The 27,244-nt window shown below is 45.7% G+C and overlaps 3 protein-coding genes across 4 annotated transcripts; all 3 read left to right on the top strand.

Moving 5' to 3' along the window:
- The first annotated feature begins 218 nt into the window (after window positions 1–218).
- rpl35a (ribosomal protein L35a) lies at window positions 219–3,804 on the top strand. The gene is made up of 5 exons (XM_032545026.1): window positions 219–308; window positions 998–1,034; window positions 1,206–1,358; window positions 1,432–1,576; window positions 3,718–3,804. The coding sequence occupies exons 2-5, from the start codon at window positions 1,024–1,026 to the stop codon at window positions 3,739–3,741; spliced, it is 333 nt and encodes a 110-aa protein (XP_032400917.1). The 5' UTR covers window positions 219–308; window positions 998–1,023; the 3' UTR covers window positions 3,742–3,804.
- A 1,093-nt stretch (window positions 3,805–4,897) lies between these two features.
- On the top strand, window positions 4,898–17,891 carry abcc5 (ATP-binding cassette, sub-family C (CFTR/MRP), member 5). Of its 2 annotated transcripts, XM_032590914.1 has the most exons (30): window positions 4,898–5,016; window positions 5,327–5,480; window positions 6,252–6,340; window positions 6,684–6,839; window positions 6,908–7,052; window positions 7,495–7,728; window positions 7,813–7,986; window positions 8,372–8,519; window positions 8,599–8,747; window positions 8,828–8,935; window positions 9,572–9,735; window positions 9,811–10,009; window positions 10,082–10,153; window positions 10,232–10,356; window positions 10,428–10,500; window positions 11,331–11,534; window positions 11,610–11,747; window positions 11,832–11,925; window positions 12,002–12,171; window positions 12,247–12,393; window positions 13,040–13,169; window positions 13,251–13,533; window positions 13,617–13,803; window positions 14,571–14,660; window positions 14,754–14,943; window positions 15,025–15,184; window positions 15,475–15,553; window positions 16,027–16,140; window positions 16,208–16,372; window positions 16,454–17,891. In XM_032590914.1, the coding sequence occupies exons 2-30, from the start codon at window positions 5,391–5,393 to the stop codon at window positions 16,553–16,555; spliced, it is 4,179 nt and encodes a 1,392-aa protein (XP_032446805.1). In that variant the 5' UTR covers window positions 4,898–5,016; window positions 5,327–5,390; the 3' UTR covers window positions 16,556–17,891. The 2 variants fall into 2 exon arrangements, with proteins under 2 accessions (XP_032446805.1, XP_032446806.1); XM_032590915.1 differs by lacking the exons at window positions 4,898–5,016; window positions 5,327–5,480 and adding an exon at window positions 5,919–6,156 and having other exon boundaries at window positions 16,454–16,555.
- A 735-nt stretch (window positions 17,892–18,626) lies between these two features.
- On the top strand, window positions 18,627–27,243 carry rnpepl1 (arginyl aminopeptidase like 1). The gene is made up of 11 exons (XM_032590993.1): window positions 18,627–19,942; window positions 20,647–20,787; window positions 20,893–21,044; window positions 21,989–22,105; window positions 22,708–22,943; window positions 24,331–24,444; window positions 24,537–24,649; window positions 25,141–25,249; window positions 25,318–25,545; window positions 25,619–25,761; window positions 26,510–27,243. The coding sequence occupies exons 1-11, from the start codon at window positions 19,466–19,468 to the stop codon at window positions 26,810–26,812; spliced, it is 2,133 nt and encodes a 710-aa protein (XP_032446884.1). The 5' UTR covers window positions 18,627–19,465; the 3' UTR covers window positions 26,813–27,243.
- Window position 27,244: the final 1 nt, after the last annotated feature.

The raw sequence follows: 27,244 nt of genomic DNA, 5'->3' as shown, positions 1-27,244 counted from the left end.
ACACGCTCCCAACCAACCAACACCCCGAGAAGATTAGAAACTAAGTCTGATAAATTAAAACCTTTACTACAACTGCAAAATCGCGATGATGTACACGAACGTAAGAATTTCACAGCTGATTATTTAGTTTTTATTTTCATTAATGGTGATAGTAGTTAATATTAAACATTTAAATGTTTAATTCTTTGTTTTAAAAGAGGTGTTTTTGTTATTTTGATCAGGCATCCTAATGGGCAGCTCCCTGGACTGCGATTACCCGGCAGGCCTTGGGTCCTGCCTTTTCCTCCATCTTTGTGGACTGTTCGCAGGTAAGTGTGTATCTGTCCGATTAAAACTGAAAATCAGCCACACATTGGCCTACCTGATTTAAATACTCACTTGTTTAGAGGGAGAAGACTGTCCTCTTTCATTCGGGGTGATTATGTCAGCGGTGTGATCTCCGATGGCGGAGATTTAAATCGGATAGTAAAGCTAACAGAAATTAGCGAAGCCGATTACGTCTCAGCCGCTCCGCTGCAGGGGGACTAAGCAGCTATTAACCACTTTCTGAGCGAGGCGGAGGGGTCTCGGGTCTTCAGAGTAGATTCGGGATCTGTTTGTGTCACAAACGTTCAGCTTTACTGCCGAACTTCGTTATAAATCAGTAAAGGCCAGGACTTACCATCCGCTCTGACGTTTAGCTACCCCACGTTTCTGCTTGTCCTGTTGGGTTCAATTCCGCTATAATCTGGATAAATGCTAGAAAATGAGTAGCCGAACTCATCTCTGGTTAGTTCCGGTTCTAATGGATCCTCATTTGAAACGAGCTCGGTTTCCAAATCAAAGCAGCCCGGAATAAACGGTCAAACAGCCCAGAGCGGAGGGAGGTTTAGCATTAGCTTCAGATCAGAGATGCTGCAGGACATCTGGGGTTCCTCTGGAGGTTTTCAGATCAGATGACATCCAGCTCTGTGTCTTCATGTTTGTGATTTGCTCTAATGTATCTGTGTGTTTGCAGGTGAACTCACCTGAAGAGGACAAACGATGCCTGGAAGGTGAGTTCTCTGGTCTTGTCTCGTTTTTCTGGAGGAGCTGAATGAAAACTTAACTTTTTATCCTCAGATTCCCTCATTTTTCTGCTTAAGTTTAATAATTAAAAAGAAATTCAGGAACTGGTGTTTGTGAGTTATGATGTGTTAAATGAGCCATTGACCTCTGACCCCCAGACTTTGGAGTAAGGCCATCTTCACCGGCTACAAGCGTGGGCTGCGGAACCAGCGCGAACACACGGCGCTGCTGAAGCTGGAGGGCTGCTACAGCCGGGATGAGGTCGACTTCTACCTGGGCAAACGTTGCGCCTACGTCTACAAGGCCAAGAAGTGAGCGCCACCGCCCGCATCATGACGCAGCCACCGCTGCCTCAGCTCAAACTGTGTGTGTGTGTGTGTGCAGGAACACAGTGACGCCCGGCGGGAAGCCCAACAAGACCAGAGTGATCTGGGGGAAGGTGACCCGCGCCCACGGCAACAGCGGCATGGTCAGAGCCAAGTTCAGCAGCAACCTGCCGGCCAAGGCCATCGGACACCGAATCCGGGTGGTGAGTTCTGCTGCTGCTGCGGTTTCCTGGAGGTTCTGCTCAGGTTCTGATCAGACTTCTGTCTGGTTCAGGCATTTCTTAGTTGGGTTGGTGCAGTTCCAAAACTCGCTCTACACCAGCAGCGTTAACATTCATCACAGAAGAGCTGAGCCATATGGACTAAAAGTTTCATCATGATTTATTGTCACAACGATAATAAATGGTTCTTATCGTCACTTCTATTTGTTTTCAGTTAACTGTAAGACTTTCATGGTAATCGTAGCTCCACAAACACAAACCCAGCTCTTTAAAACATTCCTGTGCAACAAGCTTCTTTAGGCCACCAGGCACATCAAGATGTGATTTATATCCCTGAACTGCTCACATATTCTCAGATGGATTGATATTTATTGAAAAAACTGTAGAGAAAATAGTAATTCTAACAATCCCGACGATAAAAGCTGTTTTGTATTATCAGCATGATTTTTAATGTTTTATCGTGTGAACAATGTATTGATGTGATTTTAATTTTGCAATCGTATTTTTTCAACGTCAGAATATTGACAGTTTTCTGCACATTTCAAGTGGAAACGCAGCTGCAGCAGCAATTTGATTCAGATTTTCACGTTTCGATCCAGAAACAAATTTTTCTGTTCAAGCTGTTTATAGTTTCTGTTTCAATGATGCGACTGAAAGAGAAAAAGACTGGACACAAAAAGACGTTTATTCATAACTGTTCTCTAAGGTTCCATACAGGATCAAATTCAATCAGTTAAACAAAAATCGGTTTGTTCATCAAATTTTGTAACTTAGTTTACCAGTATGAAGTTAGCTTAGCTGCCTGGCTTTTCTGAATCAAAAAAGAAAAAATCATAGAATTATTCAACATGCAGACGGTGGATTCAGTATTCAACTGAAACACATTTTAAAATACATTTTTCAGGATTCTCAGATGCAGAAATTGTGATTTTTCTGTAGAGTGTGAACTCGGTCTGAGTTACAAACCTGCAAACACAGGAGAGTTTGTTGCGTCAGCAACTTCAGAACCACAACATCCAACATGGCGGACCGGTCACCGCTTTGGCTTTTGTGCTATTTTGAATGTAGAGTATCTGTATTATTGCTGAGATATTTAGCTGTTCAGATGTCTTTGTTTTGAGTTGTTGAAAGCAGAGGAAAATTTGGTCGTTTTCACACATGAACAGCACAGAAAAACAAATCATTTCATTATTTTACATTTAAAAACTGATATTTTTTGCGATATTTCCACTTCAACATTGAAAACATGACATGCAGCAGTGAATTATGGGTAAAGGACTTCAACTCAGTTTTAAATGTTCTGGAGAGTCTCTATGGCAAGCTGTTATAACATTTAATAGGTTAGCCCACCGTTCTGAGAACAAATCAGAGATTTAAAGGAATCTGAAGCGAATTTCTTACTGGTAACAGTCATAGTTCTACAAATGTTGAATTTAAATTTCTACTTGTAATTAATATAATTGATCAGTAATCAGTTTAAAATCAGCCAGTTTGACTCCCATTGTTGCTCTAGAAAGAACTGGATCTTTCGAAACCACAATCTAAAAATTGGACTCGCATCTGTTTGTAAAAATCTGTTTCAACTTTTAATGGTTCAATGTTTGACTGAAACAGAATTTAATTATTTTTCAGTCTTCAGATTAAACAAATCAAAACAACTCTTGTTCTTTTTCCACCAGAATTTCAAACATCTGATTCTGATTTTATAAATAAACCTCCAACTTTAAGCTGCAATATCTACGGATTTTCTTTATTTACCAAAACATCCAGAAATTATTCTTAATCTGTTGAATAATAAATATATTTATTAGAGATGCACAATAACGATCGGCCGATATTAACAGGTGATTATTTCTGTCCTGTTGTATTTTCTGCTTTTCTCAGAAGTTTAGGAAATATTTAAAATCAATCAATATTGGATTTTTCTTTCGGTGTATCTCTGGTTTTTATATATATATTTTAAAATAAATTCAGTTTGATCATTTAAATCCTGATTTTACTTCTTTGGAACCAGAACTGTGGTTTCATGTTCTGATCTGTTACAGCAGGAATATCTGGTGTTCTCTTATTGTGAAGGAGTCCCGGTGCTTTTATTCTGACGGTGTCTCTTCCTGTCTTTGCAGATGCTGTATCCGTCTCGGGTGTGAAGACGATCCATCATGTTTGTACAGAAATGATAAAAACGGATCAATAAACTGATCAGCGCCAAACTGCTGTGTGTTTTTGTTCTTTTGTCCGACCCGGTTCCACATCACAACTTCTAGTAACTGCTCAGTATTTTCTGTTAGTCTTATAAAATATGTTATTAATCTTTTTATATGTTTTACCACTTTGTGAACGTTGAACACCTGAATTTCCTCTTTGGGACAATAAAGGCTGTTTCTATTATATTCTCATGTAGAAAATATTAACACTAAATACTGACACATTTTGGGTTTTCAAACATTAATGAAAGGACTTCACTCTACAGATCTACTTTAATTGTTATGTTTGTAGAGATAAAAAAAATTAAAAAGTGAATTTCTACCAAAAACTCAGAAATTTTGAGATTAATAGATTTTTTTTTTTAGAAAAAAGGATATTTCTGAGTTTGAAAATTTGCCAGAGAAAAGGACTTAATTTTTACATTTTTTTAGATTCTCCAAATTTCTGAGTTTTTAGCTATTTTTTGTCTTTTCAAACTCAAATGTTCTTGTTTTTTCTAGATTTTATTCCAACAACTTTTTAAACTTAAAGTTTACTTTTTTCCATTTTCTAGGATTTTTTTTTTTTCCAGAAAATTTCTGAGACTAATCTGAATTTTTGTATTTTTTTTTTTGCAAATTGTCCAACTTTTCAAACTGAAATTTCTTTTTTTATGTATATAATCTTTTTTGTTTGCTTTTTTCATAAAAAAAATTTGAGACTAGTCTCAAAAACATTTTTCTTTCAAATCTTCAACTTCTCAGGCTCTGAAATTTCTGCGTTTTTCCTATGAATTTTCTGAGATTTATTGGCGGAAATTTCCTACTTTTCTGTCTAAAATGTCCCTAAAACGCCTTCGTAGAAATAAACCAGTTTGTTTCCCGGCTGAAGTCGCCTCAGAGAGACTCGGACAGCAGGGGGCGCCATTGCGTTATTTGCACAAGATCCTTCAGGAAGAAGATAAATTTATTTCAAATGTTTCTGTCCAAACTTTATCATCGCAGTAGAAGAAGAGGTTCTCTAACTGTTCTCTACCTTAAATCCTCTCTGAACCACCTTAATAAAAGGCTAATTATAATTTCCCTTAACTTCCGGTTGTGACGCATCTTTTGCGTCGTAACTCCATTTCCCATGATGCCCCGCCCCGGGGCTCAAGTGATGAGCCGCAGCATCATTTGAGCGAAGCTGCAGAGGATAGAGTGCCGCGCGGACACGGACACGCGCGCACCCACGGACAGGTGAGAACCGGTGAAGGTGGTCGGGTGTTTGATCTCTGGTGGGGTTCGAGCGCGCGGACGGACAGCTCCGGTCATCAGCGCAGCATCACAGGCTTTTATTTTGAAGGAGTCCTTCATAGTACTCTGTAGTATCCGTACACAGTGTTCCAGCTGCTGTACTGCAGTACCTGACACACACCTGGAGGTTCACCTGAAGCAGAAATTTGACCCCTGATCCCTCCGCAGTGATGTTAATGTGTTCCTGTTGTGTTCTATGAAGTTTTACTGTAATAATCAGATGTTTTTCTTTGTTTATTTGCACGTTTTCCAGTATTTTCCCCTGTTGTTCAGCGTCCCGGGGTCAGAGGTCACGCCTCCATGTGGTCTGATAGACGATGAAACAACATGACTTTGGAAGGAGCGAGTCGGGTCTATCGCAGAACTCCTGCGACGCTCCGCCGAGGTCAGAGGTCAGCCAGAACCAGGTGAGAACAGATCACAGCAGACCGTCCAATCAGAGCAGAGGACAGATTTAGACCTGTTGAATGCTTTAAAAGATTTAAATGTAAGAAATATTCTTCAGAAAGTTCACCAGAAACATAGATTCATCCCTACAACATGAGCAGAAAGATGCTCAATCGGTGATGTTGATAAGTTTTTCAAAATAAAAGCCTGAGATGAGGAGTCTGCGGACAGGAGCTCAGAACAAAGCTGAAGTCTGTTTATATAAGAAGCCCCGCCCACTTCGTCACACTGAGCGCCGAGCCGCGAGCTGATTGGCTGGAGCGGAGACGCTGCGAGGCTGTGGATTGGCTGCATCAGAGCGTGACATCGTCACGGGGCAGGAACGTGAGCTCTGCACGTGCTCAGTCCGATTGACTCCCTCTGAGCATGCTCAGATCATCCCTCAGCCCAATGTGACGCTCCTCCTGTCTGTGTTGGGTCCATCAGAACCAGAACCTGGTCCGGTCCGCTTTTCTTGTCTTTATGAGGACCGATAGTTGCATAAACACTATCGGAACCAGAACCAGTCTGGTTTTTCTGTCTTTATGAGGACAGTTAGCTTTGTAAACACACTCAGAACCAAAACTCGGTCCAATCTGTTTTTTCTATCTTTATGAGGGCCTTAATCAGCTTAAATACACTCAGAACCAGAACCAGGTCCGGTTTTGATCACAAAACCCACAAATGAGCATGTCTTTGATTGACCTGCTGCTCAGGTGTGTGTGTGTTGGGGTGTGTGTGTGTGTTTCCAGGTTGTCCTGGGTTTGTCTGAGGACCGACCAGCTGGTTGCCATGACGAAGAGCTGGCAAAGGGCGGAGCCACAGAGCAGAAGGCTGACAGGTGAGGAGCATCAGGATGTCTGACCCTAGCAAAACAATTCTAACTATAATTAACAACTTTTCAGGCAATTTCAGCAGATTTTTCCCCCCAAGCAGCAATTACTGACAAATCTAGTCATTTCTTTTTTTCAAAACAGCGACTAGCGACAAATCTGGCAATTTATTGATACATTTTTTTCCAAAAAAGTAACTTATGATAAATCTAATGATTTTTTTCTTACTAGCAACAAATCCAGCAACGTTTTTTTTTTTTTTTTAAAGTGACTAGCATATTTAGTGACTATTTGAAAAGAGCAACTTGTGACAAATCTAGTGACATTTTTCAAACACACACCTCTCCTCAGGTGTGCCCACCCAGTCGACAGCGCAGGTTTTTTCTCCTTCATGACGTTTCATTGGCTGACTCCTCTGGCTCTGCAAGCTCGCAGGAAAGGGCAGCTCCTATTGGAGGACGTCTGGCCCGTGGCGCCAAAGGAGCGTTGCCATGACAACAGTATGAGGTGGGTGGCGCTCCGGTGTTTTCCGTGTGAGTTAGCTCAGCAAGTGAGTGGTTGTTGTGGCTGTCCAGGCTCAGGACGCTGTGGGAGGAGGAGCAGAGGTCCAAAGGAACCGAGGCCTCCCTGTGTTCGGTCGTCTGGACCTTCTGCCGGGCCCGGCTCCTCCTGTCCATCCTCTGCCTCACCGTCACTCAGCTCGCCGGATTCAGTGGCCCGGTGAGTCTCCACCAGCTGACATCACACACCTTTACCGGTTACCTGTGCTGGTCACTAGATCCACAGTCTGGGTCTGTGCCGATAGAGTCCGAAACCAGTCCTACCCACACCTGCTTCCTGTTTTTTTTAATAACACACACCTACTTCCTGTTTTTAATCACCACGCCTACTTCCAATTTTAATAACACACACCTACTTCCTGTTTTCAATCACCACACCTGCTTCTATTTTTTTCCACACCTGTCCCAGTATTTAATTGCCACACCTGGTTCTTGTCATCTTCTCACCCTGTTTTATCAGAGTCTTGAGGCCTTGTAACTATCTTCCATCACCATTTGGCCTCCTAGATTCTGGTTCTCTTCGGTTCTGGTTCTCCCCCTGGTTTTTCTTATCGTGCCCGTTCTGTGCTCTCAGACTCACCGTTGCTCTGCTCTCTCTCCAGGCGTTTGTGGTGAAGCGTCTGCTGGACTACACCCAGCAGGAGGAATCGGACCTGACCTACGGGCTGCTGCTGGTTCTGGGGCTCCTGACCACGGAGGTGATGCGGTCCTGGTCTCTGGCTCTGACCTGGGCCCTGAACTACCGGACCGGGTGCAGGCTGAGAGGAGCTGTGCTCAGCTTGGCCTTTGAGAAGATCCTGCGACTGCGCAGCGTCCGGGACAAGTCTGTGGGCCAGGTTGGTTCTCGGGCCGCTTGGTGGCTTCACAGGAAGCTAACGGCGCCGCTAACGGGTTTAACCTCAGTTATTCCTCACACTCAGCTCATCAACATGTGCTCCAGCGACGGGCAGCGGATGTTTGACGCAGCGGCAGTGGGCAGTCTGCTAGCAGGTGGCCCCCTGTTGGCCGTTCTCGGTGTCGCGTACAACCTGTACATCCTGGGTCCAACATCGCTGCTGGGATCCTCCGTCTTCATCCTCTTCTATCCCACCATGGTCAGTAAAGAGCTGGGAATCTTTTACTACTCAGAATTCGATTCAAAGTCAAACTCATAATAATTTGTGCTTTAATTTGTCGGTCTGCAAAGGATCCTGAAGAACAACAAAGAGACATTAATGTGTCCAGTATATTGCTGTTTTTTTCATGTATTTATTTTTACATTGAAAAAAAGAAATAACCCAAAAACAATAGAATTAAATAGAATGTACTCATTGATGCCAATGGAAAATCCCTTATATGTTGACAGCTGCTCCATGCAAAGTGTTAGATGTTGGCAAATACAAATGTAACCATAAGCAATTTAAAACTCACAAACATTTTTATTGATATTGTAAATAATTTAAATATGACTATATGTAAAATAAATATTTTTGCTTCCAGATGTTCAGCTCCAGGATGACGGCGTACTTCAGGAGGAAGGGCGTGGCCGTCACCGACGGGCGAGTGCAGAAGATGAACGAGATCCTCAGCTACATCAAGTTCATCAAGATGTACGCCTGGGTGAAAGCCTTCTCAGGGGACGTCCAAAGTACGAGGTCTCCTGACAGCCTTCCTCCTGCCTGTTGCCACGGTAACGCAGGTTGTGACCTGTTTGTGCTTCCTGTCAGGGATCCGAGATGAGGAGCGGCGCCTGCTGGAGCTCACAGGGTATTTCCAGAGCATCACGGTGGGCGTGGCTCCCATCGTGGTCGTCATCGCCAGCGTTGTGACGTTCTCCACTCATATGTTGCTAGGATACGACCTCACAGCCGCTCAGGTTCCAAACACCGCCATATGTCAGCTCACATACCTCCACTCACCCTTTCACCCGCCTGTTGACTCCGCCCTCTTTTCCAGGCCTTCACTGTTGTCACGGTGTTCAACGCCATGACCTTTGCCCTTAAAGTGACGCCAATTTCTGTCAAGTCCCTGTCGGAGGCCTCGGTGGCCGTGGAGAGATTTAAGGTACGGAACTGACCATCGGACACATCCTGCCAAATACCTTTCACTAGTCCAGTAATAGCGCAGCTAATTTTTAGCTCAGCCCTAAGCTAAAAATTGGTTCTTCTAGTAATAGCTGTGGTACATTTTAGCTTAGCTTTTGCTAACTTTGAAAACAGTTAGCATATTTAGCTTCAACCTAAATTCTAAAGCACTAATTTACTTTGCTGTTTTGTAAACTTTCTGTTGAATAAAGTCTTGGTTATCAACTGTTAGTAATTCTTCAAGCAGTCACATGTTTGTATTTATGCTCTTATTTTGAAATGGGTGAAGACTTTTTATACAGCAGTTCAATATCTTCTGCACTTTAGCATTAGCTTCCGATAAATACCATGCTGATATAATGCTAGCATTAGCTTCTACTCGATAACATGTTGATATAGTGCATTAGCGTTAGCTTCTACTAAATACCATGTTAATGTAATGCTTTAGCATTAGCTTTCACAAGATACCATGTTGACATAGTACATCAGTGTTAGCTTCCACTGGATCCCATGATGTTGTAGCGCCACCTACCTGCAGAGTGACTGATCAGGTTGTTGAGGAGCAGAGCTGTGGTGCCAGATTGAGCTAATTTGACCGCTCTGTGTCTGTGTTCAGAGTCTCTTCTTGTTGCCGGAGATTGACAGTGTCCGAGCATTGCCTAGCGACCCTCTGGTTGCCGTGGAGATGTGCGGAGCCTCTTTGGGATGGGAAGGCGCAGGGCAGAGTGCCCAGGCCAGCCCGTGTGTCCGAGCAGCCGGCCGGCATCGACAGAGAGAAAAGTAAACCCAGACAGACCTGACAGAACCGCCTCGGTACTAGCTACAGGTTCAGGTCCAACATGTCCTCATGTCCAGGTGCAGAGATGCAGGTGTCCTCCAGGACAGGGAAGAGAAGGAGGAGGTGACCGGCTCCCTGTTGGGAGGAGACGCAGATTCAAGTCCTGAGGAGGAAGATGGGGATGAGGAGGACAGCTGTCCCCCCCTCCTGGCAGTCCCCCATCCTTCTCAGCGTCCTCAGAGCACCCTGCACTGCATTACCCTGAACGTCCAGCAGGTGGGTGTGTCTCACTCTGTGCCTCTGACAACCCTCCTGTCCTTTACACTCTGTGTCTCTGACTGTCTCCAGGGACAGTTGCTCGGTGTCTGCGGCTGCGTCGGCAGTGGGAAGACCTCTCTGATCTCAGCCATCTTAGGACAGGTGACGTCCCCAGTGTGTCCCAGTGTTCCCAGCAGACAGCTGGTGGGGACTGCTGTTGACTGGTTGGTGTGTTGGCAGATGACGGTGCTGGAGGGCAGCGTGGCGGTCCGGGGGAGGATGGCCTATGTCGCTCAGCAGGCCTGGATCCTGAACGCCACGCTGAGAGACAACATCCTGTTTGGACAGGAATACCAGGAGGACAGGTGAGGCGGAGACACCTGGACTCAGGACGAGGCGGTCCACAGGTAGACTCACCGTTTCTGTGTCTCTGCAGGTACCAGTCTGTCCTCAGTGCCTGCTGCCTCAAACTGGACCTGGCTCTGCTGCCCAATGCCGACCTCACAGAGGTGATGTCATTTCCTGTTTCTCTGTCAAGCAAATTTTGAACGGACTTTTTAAAAAGAAAAAGCGAATTAGTCATGTTTCCGTTTACTGGTTTGGAATGAATGAACCAGGCTACCCACTCCAAGTATGGCTGTAGTAAACAGGAAGTAGAGGTTGCTAACTAGCATGGACCAGAGAGAGTCCTCCACTTCAAGATGGAGGTCTGCACTTTTCAGCGTTTGGTGCCTTTGGTAAGGCACAGACCCACCAGTTGAGGGAGTGAAACTTAAAACATGTGCATGGCGGAAACAAAGCTAATGGCAGATTGAGGTGCTGAAGCAGACAACTGAGTTAAAAACGTCTTCCGGCTTTTTTATAGAAAGACTCTCCAAGAACATTCACAGCTGCTTTAATCAAACTTTAACCCAGGCAAACACTCTCTAATGCTGGTTTCTAACAACTTGGTTTCATTGAAGGTTGTTGAGGTTAGGAACCAAAGACGAATGGTGACCCTTCCCAGTCGGGTCTTAGAATGTGTCTTAGATAGCCGGTACCTCAGTCCTGTTTTTCTACTTCCTTGTTCCTTCGAAGACTAAACCTGTCAATGGTTTGTATTGGTTGAGTTCATACTAAACTGAAATCAGTCCTTTGGTTGATTTTTCATCAGGTTAGGAACCAAAGGCAAGTGCTGGTTGTTCCTAATTTGGTCTTAGAACCAGATCTGGACACAGCTGAATTTAGATCTGCCTCATATTTGAACTATGTTGTAAAAATCATTGGTCACTTCTAATCCCTTTAACCCAAACAGCAACATTAATCTTGTCACTCACCTCAAACGTATTTGTCCAATCAGATCGGAGAGCGCGGCGCCAACTTGAGTGGCGGCCAGCGGCAGCGGATCAGCTTGGCCCGCGCGCTGTACAGCGACCGGGACGTTTACATCCTGGATGACCCTCTGAGCGCTCTGGACGCCCACGTGGCCAATCACATCTTCCGCAACGCCATCAAGAAGCAGCTTCACAACAAGACCGTCATCTTCGTCACCCACCAGCTGCAGGTAGCCTTCCTCCAGACTCTGACAGATGTCCGTCCACTGCATAGGGTTACCATGGAGATATCTGTGTGTCCGCAGTACATGGTGGATTGTGATGACATCATTCTGATGAGGGAGGGGAGCATAGTGGAGCAGGGTAACCATGACGACTTGATGAAGCTGAATGGAGACTATGCAGCCATGTTCAATCACTTCCAGCTGGGGGACCCGCCCATCGTAGGTACCAGTCTGTCTGAGTCCATTTGTCTGAGTCCGTCTGTCCTGAGTCCATCTGTCTGAATCACCCTTTCCGTGTTTCAGGTCCCCAGCAGGAAGCAGGGCGGCTCTCAGAGGAAACCGGCCGACACCAAACCAGGATCCGTGAAGAAGAGTTCATCGGTTGTCAAAGACAACGGTACTGACTTCATTACCGACTCGTCTAGCCCTAACCCGGTCTGTTCTGTTCTGACCACGTTCTGCTGTTCTCCAAGGTGAGGAGCAGCAGTACGGGGCCGTGCCCTGGCCCGTGTTCCGGGTCTACATGGCGGCTTGCGGAGGCTCCGCCCCCTGCCTGCTGATCCTGGTTCTGTTTGTTCTCAATGTGGGAAGTGCGGCTTTCTGTCACTGGTGGCTGAGCTACTGGATCAACCAGGGCAGCGGGGTGAGTCGCCTGACTTCCTCCTTCTCACATCACCATCGTCGCCTCTTCCTCTGACTCCCCTCTCCTGGTTTCTAGAACACCACGGTCACCGTGGGCAACAGCTCAGCAATGAGTGTCAGCATGAAGGACAATCCCAAGATGCAACAGTACGCCGTCATTTATGCCTCTTCCATGGGAGTCATGCTGATCTTCAAACTCATCCGAGGAATCGCCTTCGTCAAGGTCAGAGCCCAGACTCCTGGTCCGGTCCAGTTAAAGGTCCCAGAGGGTTCAGTGGGTCGGCTTTAGGCAGGGAGCAGTCCAGGTGTCTGAACATCACCAGAGACTTTTTCGTAGGTGGAGTGGAAGCTAAGAAGAGGTGTCCCTGTCAAGTCTCCCGTTTCGGCCGGTAAACTACCGGAGCTACTTCTTTGATTAGCACTTTAATGTTTTTGCTAACTTTGTAAATGTTTAGCGCACTTAGCTTGCCATTAATAATTTTTTCCACATTAAGGCTAAAGTGCTAATTTACTTCAGCTGAACAAAGTTTGATAATTGTGTTAAAGTTTTGGTAAGAATTCTTCAAGTTGTTAGCAGTTGTTAGCCATTGTTAGCTGTTGTTAGCCGTTGTTAGCAGTGCTCACCACTGGTGTGAAGGAATTGGACCCTTTGAAGACCATTTTAGGTCAGAGTGAAACGCGGTTCCCCCAGTGAGACTTGACAGGCCGGATCTTTAGCATTCCTCAGTGTCGGGGTACAACAACGTGAGGAGCAACATGGTGTCTTTCAGGAAGTCTGTTTGGTCTCAGGGTCCTTTACACCACATGAAGCCCAACAGACTGCAGGTACCCTTTCTCTCAGCGGTAACACCCTGGTTGTGTCTTTCTAGGGAACTTTGAGAGCTTCCTCTAAACTGCATGACCAACTTTTCCACAAAATCCTGCGCTGCCCCATGAAGTTCTTTGACATGACTCCTACAGGATGGATCCTCAATCGCTTCTCCAAGGACATGGATGAAGGTACAGTAGGTTAGCAGGACTGGAGCATTTTCTGGGGTTCTGGTCTTTGCTTGACTCGGTTTTGTCTCTGTCTCATTAAAGTTGACACCCGGCTGCCCTTCCAGGCGGAAATGTTTATCCAGAACGTGATCCTGGTCTTCTTCTGTCTGGGTGTCATCAGCTATGTTTTCCCATGGTTCCTAGTGGCTGTTGGACCTCTGGTCTTGGGCTTTGCTGCTCTCCACAGCGTCTCTAAGGTCTTCATCCGGGAGCTGAAACGTCTGGACAATCTGACGATGTCCCCTTTCATGTCCCACATCACGTCCAGCATCCAGGGCTTGACGACTCTGCAGGCCTACGACCGTGGCCAGGACTTCCTCCGCAGGTCAGGGTCAGAACCAGAACCACTGCCCTGACATCCAGAGATCGTGTGCTCAGGATCTGATTACTGTGTTCTGGTTTATTTAGGTACCAGTTTTTACTAGACCAGAACCAGTCTCCCTTCTACCTGTTCAGCTGCGCCATGCGCTGGCTGGCGGTTCGTCTGGATATCATCAGCGTGTCTCTGATCAGCATGACGGCCTTGATGATGGTTCTGATGCACGGACAGATCCCCCCTGCCTACGCCGGACTTGCCATCTCCTACGCTGTCCAGGTAACTGAAACCTTTAAGTTCTGTCCCGTAAACCTGTTCTGACCAAACAGCAATCGAACATCATATTCAGTAAGATCTGTGTCTTTCCTGTCTGAAAAATCTCTTTGAAGGAACAAGTGTCAGAACCATTCTGTCTGGTGTCTTTTTCTAGTACAATGTTCCCCAACCCCTGGACCATCTGATTCAGGTGGTTGCTTGACACATCTGAAACATGCAGGACAGGGTACTTGAGGACCGGGACTATGATCAACTGCTCTAGAAAACAGGTTCTACTCAGTCCGTCAGCCAGGATCTTCTATTAGTGTGTTTCCACTTTCTTGAACTGGTTCAGTTCAGGTGCCTTTGAACTTCAGTAGTTTGAAAGTTGACAGCCGTTTTCACCAGTTTGGGGAACCAAGCGTGTGCCATCAACAGTGGACATTTCACTGGATAACGTGATAAGAGAGTGTAGTAGCAACATGGCGGAGCTTCTTTGTTTACGAAAAGAAAGATAATTCAACCCCATATAGTGTCCACTCGTACTGTAATGGTATGAGTGGACCTCCTGATCTATCAGGTCTTCGGGCTCCTCAGCGGTTTGTCCAGACGAAGGTTGTCAGGTTCATTGAGTTCTTCTTCTCTTGTTGAACTCGTTTATCTGTGGTTCGGCACCAGGAGATGTTTTCTTTGCCGTTGTTGGGGTCTGCTCTGGACCAGAGTTTGGGGATGTGTCTGCTGGACTGTTGGGGTTGTTTCGGATCCTGAAGGAGAACCTGTGTCTCTGCCAGTTAACAGGACTGTTCCAGTTCACGGTGCGACTCGCCTCAGAGACCGAAGCTCGCTTCACCTCCGTGGAGAGAATCTATCACTACATCCAGGTACTGGGAGCTGTTTCCTCAGTAACTGGGAACACTGGTGTTCCTAGTGTCTCTGATGAACCCAGATGTTAGGCTGATTTCTGTTTGCTTCAGTCTCTGTCCCAGGAGGCTCCAGCCCGGGTTAAAGGTCGGGCTCCTCCGCCTGACTGGCCCCAGCAGGGGGAGCTGGTGTTCCGGGATGTGGAGATGCGGTACCAGGAGAACCTCCCTCTGGTTCTGAACAAGATCTCATGCTCCATTAGACCAAAGGAGAAGGTCGGCATCATCGGCAGAACCGGATCAGGTAGGCAGGGTGTTTGGGACGGTGAGACAGAGGAACTGCACCGAGAGGTCATGTTTTGAGATCAAGGGTTTGGTCCTGCAGGGAAGTCGTCTCTGGGTGTTGCCTTGTTCCGGCTGGTGGAGCGCTCCGGAGGCTCCATCCTGATCGACGGCATCGACATCAGCGACATCGGATTGGCCGATCTGCGCAGCAAACTGTCCATCATCCCACAGGACCCGGTTCTGTTCAGCGGGACAGTCAGGTAGAACTTCCTGTCTTGTTTTTCTCGGATGTCTCTTTGTCAGTCGCTCTTCTGTTATCCTGGTTGAGGGATTTGGATCAGTCCGGTACCGGGCTGATCCGGTACACACAGACGTACCGGATTAACATGAATCAAAGCATGAATCATGTCAGTATGAAGGTTTTCCTAAAGCAAACTGTACATCAGTCTGATCTAGAGTAAAACCTTTAACATGTCAAACTGTGTGGGAACGTGAAGGGGCGTGAAAACCTTCTGCTGCTCAGATCAGAACAGAATTTATGTTCCTGCAGGTCCAACCTGGATCCGTTCAACCAGTACAGCGAGGAGAAGATCTGGGACGCTCTGGAGAGGAGTCACATGAAGGAGTCGGTGAGTGGATCCTCACCGGACCGCACCGGAGCGGGGCAAGAGTTTACATGCCCTGGAATAGTTTCTGTTTCTGAGAGAGAAGAATGATGATACAAAACCTTCCTGCTACTCATGGTTCACTGTTGGACAAAACCTTTTATTATTTCAAGGCGTTAAATCGGGAAGTAAAATTTAGGTAAAAGTCATATTTAATTTTTTATAACAACTGAAGGTAACACAGTTACTTGATTGTGCTATGAAATAGCACAATGTGCCTGGTAGATACATAATACTGCCCCTTTAAGAAAACAACAACATTTCTGATTCAGAAAACTTTAAATGGCCGAGAACAGAACCTGGGGGAACGCCATGGTTAATTTTTGGGGGATTCTGGATCCAGAGTGAAAATTAAATCAATTCTGTTACTCAAAATGACTAAACCAGTTAGAAATAATCCTGAACATTAATCTGTCTGCCCTCCCGTCTCCCCTCAGGTGTCTCAGCTTCCTCAGCGGTTGGAGTCGGAGGTGGTGGAGAACGGAGAGAACTTCTCGGTGGGGGAGAGGCAGCTGCTGTGTGTGGCCAGAGCTCTGCTGAGGCAGTGCAAGGTGAGACGGAACCATTGTCCCACTCCCTGCCTGTGTGCTGCCCTCTGATTGGCCGGTTCTGGTTCAGGTGTTGGTTCTGGACGAGGCCACGGCCGCCATGGACGCGGAGACGGACTTCCTGATCCAGGAGACGATCCGGAGCTCGTTCCAGGACTGCACCACGCTGACCATCGCCCACCGGCTCCACACCGTCCTGTCATCCGACCGCATCATGGTGCTGACCCGGGGACAGGTAGGAGCCAATTGGGACGCAGAACACCTGCTGCTCTGGAGACCCCGCTGTGACACGCCTGCTTGTCTCTGATTGGCTCAGGTGGCGGAGTTCGACGAGCCGGCGCGGCTGCTGGCCAATGAGAACTCTCGTCTGTGTTCGATGCTGGCGGCCGCAGAGAGCAAAGTGTCCGTCCGAGGATGAGGATGAGGAGGAAGCTGCTCTCAGACACCTCGGTGCTGCTCGGTTTTATTTATTTATGTTGAACTCGTTTTGACGCTCTGATGAGGCGGCACCGTGTGACTGGCTGCATGCGGAGGTGGGCGGGGTCAAAGGTCAAAGCCTGTGGTTTCTTGTCTGTACACGTCAGGGGTTTGCAACCTGTGGCTCCGGAGACAGATTTTATGAATTTATTGGGTTTATTTTTTACATGGAATAAATTCACACAAATATCAGGAATATTTATTATTTTTTCTCACCATTACGTTGGAAACTAAGTGCTGTTTTGGTTTATGTCACATGACAGAAAACTGGGCCTGCAAAAAATTAATAAAACTGAGAATACACTTTTAAGAGAGAATAAAATTATATGAGAATAAAGTCAATATTTTGACAATAAATTTGTAACATTACAAGAATAAGGTTGAAACATTGTTCTTTATTCTCATTATTACATTTTATTTTTTTTAAATGTTTAAAACATGGTGCTAATATTCTGTCGTAAAATCAACATCCCCTGGAATAAAATTAATCAACCCTGTTTTTTTATTAAATGTTTTGTTTTTTTCCTTTTGTTTTAAAACATAAAACATAAAATGTTGCTTCCTTAAGAATCACCACAATTTTCCTACAGTAGCTATTTATTTAAACATTTTTGTTCTGTTTCCACTAAAGATGTAACATTTTCAGAGTTTTATTTATTTAGCTGGACTGACGGTTGCAGACTCCTGGTATGAAACATCTGCCGATGTGAAGGTGTTAATTCAATAGTCTTAGTTTTACTGTCGGAGGAGAATAGCAGAGACGCTTCTGCGTCTCCAGCTGTAGCAAATGATGACGTAATAGTTTGTTCTCCGTGTCAGATCCGTTATAATCAGCCTGATGCGCTTTAATGTGGAATGTAGAGAGCTGTCATTAATCATTTAAACGTCTGAGGAGCAGAACCTCTTTGCCTTTAAAGACTTTTGGCCTTTCAGACGGAGGCATTGCTGCCCCCTGCAGGAAAAACACTGTTACTGCACAGGAATCTGCCGTGATGATGCAGTTTCTGCTGTGTGCCTGCAGGGGGCAGCACGCACACAGTCTCCACCTGTACAGTCACTGTAAATGAGCCGCTACGTGTTGAGAAGCGGAATGAGGAGCTGCTTCTGCTGTGACGTCATGAGTACGTCACCGCCTCGGATCACCGCAGAGTGATGGGACGTTTTCAATCTGAATCTTCTTGTGATAGATCAGCCTTTGTCAAAGTGTCTCTGTGTTGGTGTCTGTATTTTTATAAGAGCACGATGAACAAAACCAGTAAAAGCATTTTAACACACTCCTCCCGACCCGCGCCTTCATTTTGGGGTAAAACCTGCCGGTACGGTGGCCAACAAGTCCAAACGCAAAACCAGATCAGAGGCTTCAAGTGTCTGTTAATAAATCTGTTAAATTAATTTTTTACACAGCAACAATAAGTGAAAAGCGAAACAACAGAATTAAAAACTTAAGCTACACTGTAAAAACACTTTTGTCTGATATGTTCTGTCTACTTTCCAGTGCAAATATTTTAGTAGATTTGAAATTAAAAAACTTTTTCCAAAATTTTTTTTAATTTAATATTTTTAGTTTTATTTATTTTTTTCTTTCAAATTTTTTTAAATTTTAAATCTTATTTTTCAGTTTAAAACTTTTTTTCTGTTTCAAAAACATTTTTCAGTGTCAAATCTTTTTTATTTTCAGAGTTGTTTTTTTTTCTTCTTTTGGACAAATTTACGCTCCTTTGTAGCTCCATATTGTGATGAGAGGTTCGGTCAAACAGGTAAGTGGTTCTGGAAGAGGTTCTTTTCCTTGTTTTTTGTTTAAATTTTTCTTTTCTTTTTTCTTCATTGCTCGTTGTTGAACCGTAATGAATTGATTTATAATTTCTTGGCCGGACGGACAGACCACTGGACGGCTGTTTGTCCCCCGCAGCCTCTCCTGTCTCCCGGCTGTCCTCTCCTCTCCCAGCCCCCACAGCGCCCTCTGGCGGCCAGCAGAAACTTTCTGGTACTTCCTGTTTGTCCTCCGCGGTCCTCCGGTCTCCGTCGGTCTTTGTTCTCCGGGGACACTCTGTCCTCTGGCGCCGGTCCATCGGAACCTTCCCGCCTCTGTGAGCCGGACCGGGAGCGGAGGAGCCGGTGCTGGTCCGGTTCCGTCCAGATGGATTTTACTTAACGGTCCGGAACTCTGTCTGCGGGGAACCGGGACAAGGGGACGGAACCCTTTAACCCAGTTCGGTTCGGCTCCGTTTTGCAGAACTCTTTCTGGCGTTGGGCCACTGTCGGACCTATTCACTGGGTTTTAATGCCGTGCGGACCGGAGAACTGGGCTGGACAGTTCGCTAAACTGTGTTTGGATCAGAGTTCAAGTGGAAAAAGTTCTGCTGCAGGTGAATTGGACTCGGTATCGGTTCGGTAGGCTGACTGGGTCCCGGAAAGCAGGCTACAACCGGACCGGTTTACAAGGACTGGGTTCTAGTTCGTGGTCCTGTTTTATTGAAAATGGGTTCAGTCTGGACTGGGTGTACTGGTACCCAGTAGATGCACTTCCTGGGTCGAAGGTCAAGCTTGTCCTGAACTAAAAAAAACATCTGGTTCTGTTCTGGTCCAAATCAGGTTAAGTCAAACATAGTTGGATTTAGTCCAGGATTTAAGAAGCTTGAGTACAAAACCAGGTTTGGTTCTGGTGTGAATTGGGTTAATCCCGGTCTAATATGGGTTTTGTACCGGTGTAAACCGGTTTCAGTCCAGGTCTAAACCGGGTTTGGTTCTGGTCTGAATTGGGATAATCCCGGGTTTGAACCCAGGTTTAACCTGGGATTAACCTCGGATTAGGCCATCCGTGGCCCGGTTCGGTTCTGCTGTCCTCCAGAACATGGCAGAACTCGCGCAGACCTCGCCCTCGCTGTGCTGCTGCCGGAAGGCGCTGCCGGTGTCCGGCGGTCGCTGCGCCGGTGAACCCAAGCCGCCCTCGGCCGGCGCCGCGCGCTGCCCCCTGGTGGACGTGGCGTCGGCCTCCAACTTCAGGAGCTTCCGGCTGCGCCACTTTCACCTGGACCTGCGGCTGAACTTTGCAGCGAAGGAGATGAGCGGCTGGCTGGTTCTGGACCTGGTTCCGGTCCAGCCGGGGGTCAGCGCCCTCGTACTGGACTCCCACCCGTCCCTGTTGATCCACTCCATAGACTGTAAGGTTCCCGGAGACGGGCCGGAGGAGCCGGCGTCCCTCACCTACCGGGTCGACCCGTTCACCGACTACGGGTCCTCGCTGGTCATCAGCCTGCCGGCCGGAGCGGTGCAACCCGAACAGCTGATCCAGGTGACCGTCCGCTACACGACCACGGACGGCCCGGCGGTGAGAACACACACCACTTCCTCTGACTGGTTCAGGTCCTACTGCATCACTGGGTTCAGACTGGTTTCAGACTTTCTTTCAAACTGGTTTCAAACTGGTTTCAAATTTAGTTTCACCTGGTTTCAGATTTAGTTTTAAACTGGTTTCATACTTTCTTTCAAACTGGTTTCAGATTTAGTTTCAAGCTGGTTTCATACTTTCTTTCAAACTGGTTTCAGATTTAGTTTCAAACTGGTTTCATACTTTCTTTCAAACTGGTTTCAGATTTAGTTTTAAACTGGTTTCATACTTTCTTTCAAACTGGTTTCAGATTTAGTTTTAAACTGGTTTCGTATTTTCTTTCAAACTGGTTTCAGATTTAGTTTTAAACTGTTTCATACTTTCTTTCAAACTGGTTTCAGATTTAGTTTTAAACTGGTTTCCGATTTAGTTCTAAACTGGTTTCATACTTTCTTTCAAACTGCTTTCAGATTGGTTTTGGACTTGGAACTGTACTGTGTTCACACTGCTGGGACAGGTTTGCGTTGCTTTCAGACTGGTTTGGAACTGGTTTCTGATCTTTGTCTCAGCCCGGGTCACTGAGGCAGAAAACTCCGGTCAGAGTTTCTGGATGTTTGGACCCGTGTTCCTGCTGAAGACCCGATCTTCTCCTAATGACTGACATCCTGTCCTCTGTGTGACCTCTGACCTCTGTGTGACCTCAGATCTGGTGGCTGGACTCGGAGCTGACCTGTGGTCAGTCCCGTCCTCTGGTCTTCACTCAGGGACACTCGGTGTGTAATCGCTCCTTCTTCCCGTGTTTCGACACGCCGGCGGTGAAGAGCACCTACTCCGCCTCCATTCGGGTGAGTTCTGTTCGGTTCTGTTCTGTTGGGACGGGTCCGGTCAGCGAGGTGAGGCGTGTCGGTTGGTGAAGACATGTTGAAAATAAAATTGAACTTCCTGCTCAGGTTCCGGACGGCGTGACGGTTCTGATGAGCGCTTCCCGGAGCTCTTACTCCAAACTGGACCGGATCTTCCAGTTCTCCATGGAGTTCCCGGTCCCGTCCTACCTGGTGGCGCTGGTGGCCGGAGAGCTGCAGCACGTGGACATCGGGCCCAGGTCAGAGGTCACCCGGACACTCCTGAGCGCCGTGACATCACGGTTCTGATGGGTCGTTACAGCGCCTCACAGAGACCGAACACGAGAAAAACAATGGAAAATATTTCAGATGTTTAAATTTATTCTCAACTCAGAAAATTTTAATTTAGTCAGTTTTTGATATTTTTTCTGGAAAAAATCTGCAAAAAATAATAGAAAATATTCAAAGCTAACATTTTTTTAATCAAATTTGGATAATCAGATATTCCTCATAAACATATTCAAGTACTTAAAAAATGAATAGAGAACAAGTTCAATATTTTTGTCACTTATTTCCAAAAATGAAACTCGTATAAATTTGTCATGCTTAGTTAAATGTTATAAATTTTAAATTCTTGTAATTTTGATGATTCTGTCCTCAAGAAAAACTATATTTGAAATATTGATTGTTGTGTAAAAGATAAATATTGGAAAGTGTTGATTTCCCAAACTAATCAGTTGAATTAGTCCAAACATTGGTGAGTACATTAACAGCGACACTCGTCTTTAGCTTAGCATTTATGCTAACAAGAAAACATTTAGCACAGTTAGCTTCTCCTAAATACATTTTTCCAGATAAAATCTAAACTTTAATTTAATCTAAATTTACCATAAAATCACGTTAAGATTCTCAAAGTCAAGCTAGCGTAGCTGAACTGCGTCCATTTCTGTCGTGTTTCTTAATTATAACTTTTTCCTGACATTATCTGGTCGTCTTAGTGTGGACAACTAGTAGGAAAGCACCGTGTTGCTTTGTCTCCTATATGTAAAGGTTACATTTAATATTTAGTGTGTTATGGCAACAACTTTTCAGCTAAAGTGAATGCTAATCATCTTTAGCCAGCATTTTTTTCCTCCTCCAGCAGGAAGTCGGGGGTAAAAACATGTTTTTTTGTTTTGTTTTACTTCCTCTGTCCTGACTGCAGGAGTCGTGTGTGGGCGGAGCCTTGCCTGCTGTCCTGCGCCGTGAAGAAGCTAGGGGGCAGCGTGGAGCGCTGGCTGGGCGTGGCAGAGGACCTGTTTGGCCCGTACCTGTGGGGCAGGTGAGTCTGAAGCCCAATGGACCCAAACGTCGACCCGACAGCAGGTGGCGCCGGGCTGAGAGGGGGAGAGTATCAAACATTAAACTCAATTAAAATTAGAAATACTTCAACATATTTTTGCTCAAGTAAAAAGTATCCGTTAAAATAAATTACTCAAGTAAGAGTAAAAAAGTATTTGGTAAAATATCTACTGAAATACTGATTACCTGATCAAATTATCAATAAATATTCAAAAATTACATCATTAGACGGACAAAAATATAAAGTTAAGCAGAAATGTTTTTATTTTAAGGACCAAATGACAATAATTCATGCAACAAAAAGCAACTAAATCGGATAAAATAAAAAATGTCCAAATCAGTTTCTTTCAATAAAAACTAATTAAACTTTAACAGAAACTGCAGGTGTGTGTCTGTCTGCGTTTGGTTGAAACATGTTTGATTTTCATTCAGTGGAAAGAAAATCCAGAAATTTAGTAAGAGTAAAAATACTTCATAATAAAACGACTCAAGTAAAAGCAAAAACTAAAAACTCTCCTAAAAGTAAATTTTTTCAAAAAAGTTACTCGGGTAAATGTAACTAGTTGCTACCGAACCCTGCAGGTGTGACATCGTCTTCCTGCCGCCTTCCTTCCCCATCGTTGCCATGGAGAACCCGTGCCTCACCTTCATCATCGCCTCCATCCTGGAGAGCAGCGAGTTCCTGCTGATCGACGTCATCCATGAGATCGCGCACGGCTGGTTCGGGAACGCCGTCACCAACGCCACCTGGGAGGAGATGTGGCTGAGCGAAGGCCTGGCCACGTACGCGCAGCGCCGCATCACCACGGAGGCGTACGGTGAGGCCACGCCCATCACATCTACTCAGTCTAGTTCTACGCTTTATTTCACGTTATAGTTAGAAATCCTGATTGCACTTTCTGAAGCAGTTGAAAAAAGGTTTGTTGGAGTTTATTTTTCTCAGTTTCGGCTTATTATTTATTTTTACTGCTGACTGAACACATTAAAGTTGTTTTTACATGTTTGACCAAACTATTGATATATTTTAGTTATAAATAGATTTGTAATTCATTGCATTTATCTCAGGGTCTGACGCAACAAATTTTACTGGGCAATAAATTGTCCTAGAAGTTATTGCAATAAGCGATAATATTATTGTTTTGAAACCATTTTGAACCAATAAAATGATAATAAATGTAATAATTCATTCTCAAAGATCAATAAACTTTAAATCCTAATGAGCATTTAACACTGGAACTGGAAGACATTTTATATTTCAAAATGAATAAACAAAACAACAAATAAAATGAAGTCTCTGTAAACAGAAACTTTAAAAAAAGGTTTAGTTGAGGCCAAAACACCAAATAAATCATGCAAATTTAAATCACTGAGCTCACTTTATAATACTATTAATAGATAATTTTATTGTGACGTCACACTTCAGTGAACTCTGTAACCGACAGCCATCTTCATAGGCAGTTACTATGACAACAACAAACAAGTTATAAACAATATCAGTACATTAAAACTACTGGAGTACTCTACCCACCTCTGTGTAAGACTAAGATAAATATCAGTGATATTTACTGTAGTACTTAGTACCAAACTGGTGAAACTAGCTTAACTAATGTAGCTTTTATCTGCTAGCTAAAACGGACAGGTAGCCTACGTGTTTGTTACTACATGTTCTTACTCTGCCAGTCACCAGAACTTTGTTATTCACACCCAGAGTTTGTCCATCCTTTACAAATTAAACACTGATTCTATGCGTCCATGTGAAGCTCTTCTTGTTTCACTAAACCATAATTGGAGATCGGAAGCAGCTTGTCCACATCGTCTGACATGTTTTCCTTCCCCGTCTCATACGGGTCGATCCCAACAGCAGCCATTTTGTTCCAGTATCGTTCTCTCACACATTGACCAAGAGTCCACACATTGTTGGTATCAAAGCCATGGGTCTGCTGTGCTTTGTGCTGCGCTGGCCTACCAAGATGGCGCAGATCACTTCCGGATTTATTGTGACAGGCCTGTTTATGTCCATATCTAAAATAAGAAACATTTTATCGCAATTCAGCTGTTTTTCTGTATCTGATTGATATCAAACCTCAGATATCGGAAGTAAAATCTGTGCGTTCAAGGCAGGGCTTCATATCTGCCTATAGAGGTCACCAGGGATTATCAGGGGATTATCAAGGGTCAGGGTTTCACTCTGACCTTTGTCTCCAGGTGAGGCCTTCACCTGTCTAGAGACTGTGGTCCGACTGGATGCTCTGCACAGACAGCTGCGTCTCCTTGGAGACAACAACCCTGTGAGCAAGCTTCAGGTCAAGTTTGAGCCAGGTACACACACACACACACACACACACACACACACTCCCACACACCCCTGGTGTGCAGCTGTACAGGTGAGGGTCCTTCCTGCTCCCCTGCAGGTGTGAACCCCAGCACGCTGATGAACCTGTTCACCTATGAGAAAGGCTTCTGCTTCGTGTCGTACCTGTCCGAGCTCAGCGGCGACATCCGGCGCTTTGACAGCTTCCTCAAGGTCAGTGATGCTTCCTCAAGGTCAGTGATGCATTTAGAGGCTGTTCCTCTGTTAGGACGGGGCTACATGTAGCCCCGTCCTAACAGAGGAGTTTGATTATCTGTCATGAGACAGAGACAGGTTAAAAAATACGTACAAAGAAATTATAAACGTCACGTACTGCAGCTTTAAGGCCGTTATCTTCATGTTTCTGTGCAAATTTCTGTATTTTTGTGTCTTTCTGGATGCTGCTAATCAGCTGAACAGGTCTGGGCTTTGACTAGGCCACTCCTGAACCTCCACTTTGTTGTTTGCAGGAAGTCTCTGTGAACTCCAGAGATGTTCAGAACCTTAGACCTCGATTTTGTATCTGCTCTCTGACTCAAGGACAGAAAGATTAACGTGTTGGTGTTGTGTGTGTTGTGTGTGTGTGTGTGTGTGTGTGTGGGTGTGTGTGCGTGGGTGTGTGTGTGTGTGTGTGTGTGTGTGTGTGTGTGTGTGTGTGTGTGCAGGACTACATCTCAGAGTTTAAGTTTCAGAGCGTTGTGGCTCAGGACCTCATCGCCTACTTCCTGCAATATTTCCCGGAGCTGCAGGACGCCGCCGTCTCTCAGAGGGAAGGTACGCCTGGTCGGTTTCACGTTGCTTCCTTCTGCTTTCTGCTCTGTGACATCACTTCCTGTTCTCAGGTCTGGAGTTTGAGCGCTGGCTGAGCGGTTGCGGCCCGCCTCCATTTGAGCCTGACCTGTCAGCAGGGGGCGCTCTGATCGGGCCGGTGCAGGAGCTGTGCGACCTGTGGAGAGGCGGCGACCCACCCGACCAGCAGACATTCGCGACCTTCGACCTGTCGGCCTGGAGCACCTTCCAGGTGGTTCTGTTCCTGGACCGGATGCTGGACCACTCACCGCTGCCGCACGGTGCGTCTCTTAACGTCGGCGGCAGCGCCACCTGCTGCCAGGCGCGCCGCTGACGGGCCGCTGTGTGTTTCAGACGTGATGGTGAATCTGTCCGCCTGCTACTCGGCGCTGTTCGACGGGCTGAACGCCGAGGTCCAGATCCGCTGGCTGCAGATGGTGGTGAGGAACACGTTCTACCCCGACCTGCCGCGGGTCCGAGCCTTCCTGCACAAACACGTAAGAACAACAACCGACGCTTCGCTGCAGCTCCTCAGGATCCAGAGTATCTGAATATCTGAATATCTTATTAACATGCAAAGAATCGATTCATGAAGCCATATTGCATCAGAAACAGGCTGCTGGTGTTTGGTCAATGCTGTGCTGATCACTGCCAGCTAACAGTTAGCAGCGCTAACCCTAAAGCACCAATCATACACATTAGTTCCACTAATGCTAAAGTGCTAAGCCATCATGGTATTTGGTAGAAGATAATGCTAATTTCCACCATGTTGATAATGACTAGAGGTTGAATCTTTGAGTGATTCTCAATTCGATTAGATTTTTTAGTCGCGAAATGAATTTTGGTTCAGAAACAATGTTTCTGTTGAAACTGTCCAGAGATTGTTAAACTATGTGACTGACCAGAGGAAAACATGGTGTGAATAAATAGAACATTTATTTAAAACAATTCAATGACCTAAAAATTAGCTTTGCTAATGAACTCAGAGCTAATTTTTACTTTAGCGCTTTGAATTTTATCTGGTAAAATGTACTTAGTGGAAGTTAAGTGGGTCAGTCATTTCACAGTTAGCACAAATGCTAAACGTTTTTAGCTTCCCCTAAATATATTTTCTGGGCAAATTATGGCTAACCTCATTGAAATGCTGAAGCGCTAAGCCAACAGTTAGCTGTGCTACTAGCAGCGTAGCGCTGCGTCAGAGCTTCAGTAACTATCAGGACATGTTTTTGTTTCTGCTCCCTGCAGACCTCCAGGATGTACACCGTGCCGCTTTATGAAGACCTTGTTGCTGGGGTGATGAAGTGCGTTGCCGTGGAGATCTTCTACCAGACGCAGCGCCGCCTGCATCCCAACCTGCGACGGACGCTGCAGCTGATCCTGTTCCCCAGCAGCTCGGCTCCGGCCAATCAGAGCGGCCCGGTTCCGCCCATCCTGACTGGCTCCGCCCCCTCCGGCTCGCCGCTGCAAAGCCCCGCTGCCACGGCGACGACCTCTGCCTCCGGGACGACGGCCACCATGGCGCTCAGGGACGTTAATGTGTCGGCATGACGGCCGTCCGGGCCCTCAGGGGCCCCGACGGGTCAGAACCAGAACAATTTCCTTCATCATGCCTGCAAACAGCAGAACATTCTAGAACTTCATGAAAATAATGCGACAGATTTCCCTTCTCCTCGGTTTGAGGAACCTGGACTGGATTCTGATCCAGAACCAGAACCGGACCTGAACACCGGAGCGGCCTTATCGCCTCACTGTGAAACAAACCCGCTAACTGGACCTGGTCCAGCCAGATCCTCAGGAACCTGCAGACCCTGAACGCACCGCCACAATAAAGCGTCTCTAATTCAAACAGCTGAAATGAAATGAAACCTGATCACATGACCAATAATCTGTATTGATTATCAACCAGCTTCACTCTGCAGACAGTTAATTATTCTATTTATTCTGTTTTCCTCTATGGAAAATAAAATTTAAAAAAATCAT

Source organism: Xiphophorus hellerii, chromosome 18 (genome assembly GCF_003331165.1).
Source record: "Xiphophorus hellerii strain 12219 chromosome 18, Xiphophorus_hellerii-4.1, whole genome shotgun sequence".
Lineage (NCBI taxonomy): Eukaryota > Metazoa > Chordata > Actinopteri > Cyprinodontiformes > Poeciliidae > Xiphophorus > Xiphophorus hellerii.
This window is presented reverse-complemented; position numbering and strand designations above follow the sequence as displayed.